The following is a 3,744-nucleotide window of genomic DNA, read 5'->3' on the forward strand; positions in this document are numbered from 1 at the left end:
CTGTACTGTCGGAATAAGAGCAGCCCAGAAGGTGTTGTGTAATTGATAGTTAATAAATTCAGTGTTTACTCTTACATTACATGTACATTAAGTGTTGTGTATCTTTGTGATCACTAAGTGTCTTCACAACCCCTATAAAGTGTGTCTAAGCTGGATCCCAACGGCCTTCCCCTTCGACCTGAGGCCCGTAAGCCCTGAGAAAGAATCCAGCTCTACCCATCTTTACCCACTAATCCCACTGTCCAGGAGACTAGCGATTCACCCCCACCCTTCATCCATCCTAAAGCCCCTGAGAAACTACCTAGGAATCGGACCCGTAATCGCAGCCGGACTCCCGCATCATCAGTGACTGACATCTATAGTGGTGCAGGTCAAGTGATTAGTGAAAGGTAAGACAACTAACCTTGAACCGACCCCAAGAAACAATTACAAAGTGGAGCCCGAAGTAAGGCCGAGTAAAAGAACAGTTACAGTGTGACGGACCGAAATGAAACAAATCAAATTCACTGCAGTTCTGCAGCAACATTTCATCCAAATCAGTTGAGCTGTTGAGCCGTGATTTAGGTTCTTGAATTTGGTAGTAGTCCACCACACCTTCAGGATGCATTATGGCACTCTTAAATTCTTATATATTTTATGCAGAATATATTTTTGGTTATGACACGAGTTCCTTGAATTTGAAAATCTTGTCTGAAGAGTAAAACTGATGCTGGTAATAATACACAAAGGCAGCAGCTTATTCCCTGATGTATATACATCCTTTAGTGTCAAGTTTTGTTTTGCAGGCTCAAGGAGTTCCTTGTCCAGCAAGATAATTTTGTTGCAAGTGATGGGACATACAATTGTGAAGTGTGTAATAAGAGTTTCTTACTACTTGGCCTTCTCAAGTCACACACTCAAACTCACAAAGGTAAGAAACCATTCAGATGTGACCTTTGCAGTAAAAGTTTTACACGACGGAATAATCTTGTTGCACATGCACGCATACAGAATGGAGATAAGCCTTACAAGTGTGAAGTGTGTTCCAAAGGCTTTAACCGGAATTCAAATCTTTTAATTCATTCCCGTACTCACAGTGGAAACAGACCTTATAAATGTGAAGAATGCGGAAGAAGTTTTACACAATCAAGTCATCTCATAGTTCATACACGAATACATACTGGAGATAGACCATTTATATGTAACATCTGCAGTAAAGGCTTCATGACACATGAAGAACTCTTGGGTCATTCTCGTTCACATGTCGGTGAAAAGCCATTCAAGTGTGTGCAATATGTAGTAAAACTTTTAGTCTTCGTGGATCTCTTAGAGTCCACATGCGAACTCATGATACAGGAACACCTTTCAAATGTGAATTGTGCAGTAAATGTTTTGGGAGGCGTGAGGACCTTGTTGCTCACATTAGTAAGCATACTGGAGAGAAGATCTACAGATGTCAGGTTTGCCCTAAACGTTTTTCACGTAAAGGGGTTCTTCTGGTTCATTATCAGACTCATTCAGAAGAGTGTTGATATAAGTGTGAAATTTGTTCTAGAAGTTTCCGAGCAAAAAGGAATCTTCTTACTCATATTGGGATACACACCAGAGTCTGATGCATGTTCTAAGAGATTTACATCACATAGAGGCTGTCTTCCATGCTGATGAGAAACCATTAAATCTGCTACATGGAATGTAATGCTTGCAGTTCACTTAGAACTTGTGAATCATAGATGCTCCACACAAGCCTTTAGAATTTTAAGTATTGATGCATATATGTGTAGAATACAAGGGAGTGAATGATTCTGGCTCATTCTGATTTCAGACTTACCTAAGAAGAAAGATTTTATTGCCATTTTAATTATTTCTTATGTGTTTTATATTTATTTTATTGAATTGTGCTGAGTGTAATATTTTATTCTGCTTGCCACAATGAATGTGTTAAATAAAATGACATCCATATGCCTAATCCTATTTTATTGTATATGTACTCTGTTACTTGACTCTGTTAATTCATAGTAATATACTATGTGTCTGCAGTCTTCCATTTGTACAGTGCGTACAATCAAGTGCGCGCCGCGGCTGCAATTTGCCGTGAGTCATACCACCGCAGAACGGATGCAGTCGCGNCTTGTGTGATGAACAGAATGTAGGCATGTCATTAATAGTTTATTGTGACCAGAGGACGTTGGTGTAGTCAACGAGCGGTAAAACAAAATTTGTTCGGACTATCAGGAAGAACTAGCTATGTCTGTTAAAACTGAAGGATTGCAGGTAAGCCAAGATGATTTTATTGCTAATAGTTTCTACAGTGAATATAAAAATAAAATTTATCATCTAAATAAGTTGGGTTGTGTAAACCAGAAGAAAATGAGCATAATGTGTCGTCACCGATTATATATTTATAGGCCATTTGAATAGTTGGTATCAGTAATAATATTTCACAGACCACTGGAATTAAAGTGGAACCTGATTTGGACATTGGTACCAAAGTCACACAATTGTGTAAGAAAATGGAGGAGGATGCACTATTGAGCTTGCAGTCCTTAAAATGCAGAAGTGAGTCACTCTTAATTCTGTACAGGAACATGAGCACAGAATGACACCGTTTGATGTAATTGCATTATTAGAGGACTGCAGTTACCCCCAAAAGAAGGATCTCTCATATGTTTCTGGAGTAATTGCTGTACTCAGCAACCTCAATGCAGATACAGAAGATTAGTATGTGTTTGAATGTGTTCAGTTCAATTTTGTGAATCCTTCTTGGTCAAACTTTTGACATAGGATGCAGCTTATATACATTTAGTTATTTTGATGGACCTCGCTTTACATCAAGTTTAGTCATATGTAAGATTTGAGGCTTTCATGGCGGTGACTATGAAGAAAGCAGTCTTCTGGGATTTGGCACCGTGTATATGTGGTGTTAAACGACGTTTCGGAGGAACGTATCGTCTCCATCTTCAGGGTAGAAGAAAAAATATAAGAAATCTGCAAGCGAAGAGACCGTGAGAACCAGTAAAAGCAGACTGTGTTGGAAATATACACAGCTATGTGAGAGCAGAAAAGGAAGGGGGGAAGGGCAAGTATACAAGTGAAACCAGTAGTGAGGGAGGGGTAGGGGAAGGGAGCTGGGCCAAGCATGGTTTTTGTGTTGGGAGAGAGAAAGGCAAGGTTAAAGGCTGGGCACTAACCCGTAAGCTGAGGGGGGGGGGAGTTGTTATGTTGGTTGGTCATGGCCTGTATGGCCTTCTGGATCTGGCGTCATATCCCGGTGGGGGTTTTTAAGAGAACAGATGAGAGGTTTCCAAGACTTGCTGAGACAAAACCCCCCCTCTCTGTTCATATTTCCTGGATGCAGTTCAATCTCAATTGCCTCCCTAATGATGCGATCCATATAGCGGGTCTTGGTGGCGAGGATGGAGGTATTCAGCTTCAGAATACCTTCAGAAATAGTAGGAAGAATTCAGTGGAACAAAAAATTAAATGTGAATCGTGGTCAAAAACAGTTTTCACAGAGAGGATGTTTGAAGGGATATATTGAATTGAAATGAATTTATTTACATTCTATAAATCCTAAGCAGGTTAGTACCTTTGGATACAGAACAAGTCAAAAGGTTACATACATAAGTACAGGCAATTTTAGCTTAAAAATTAATATAACTTAATTTTACATCATTCTCTATTTACGTTGAAGTAGTCATCTAAAGAGTAGAAGGAATGAGCATGTAGATAATTCTTTAACTCTGATTTAAACTTTTTAGTATCATT

The 3,744-nt window shown here is 39.3% G+C and overlaps 1 protein-coding gene across 6 annotated transcripts in view; it reads left to right on the forward strand.

The window, feature by feature from the left end:
- Positions 1 to 3,744, forward strand: part of LOC111872578 (zinc finger protein 239) — a 46,174-nt gene that overhangs the window by 33,373 nt on the left and 9,057 nt on the right. For 5 of the 6 annotated variants that reach the window (XM_033754752.1, XM_023866634.2, XM_033754753.1 and 2 more), the window contains one exon: positions 786 to 1,960. In XM_033754752.1, coding sequence (XP_033610643.1) covers positions 786 to 1,641 — 856 coding nt within the window. In that variant the 3' untranslated portion in view covers positions 1,642 to 1,960. Of the gene's footprint in view, positions 1 to 785; positions 1,961 to 3,744 lie in introns of those variants that run through there. The other variant, XM_033754754.1, reaches the window with a different exon arrangement.

This window comes from Cryptotermes secundus, unplaced genomic scaffold (genome assembly GCF_002891405.2).
Source record: "Cryptotermes secundus unplaced genomic scaffold, Csec_1.0 scaffold1276, whole genome shotgun sequence".
Classification (NCBI taxonomy): Eukaryota; Metazoa; Arthropoda; class Insecta; order Blattodea; family Kalotermitidae; genus Cryptotermes; species Cryptotermes secundus.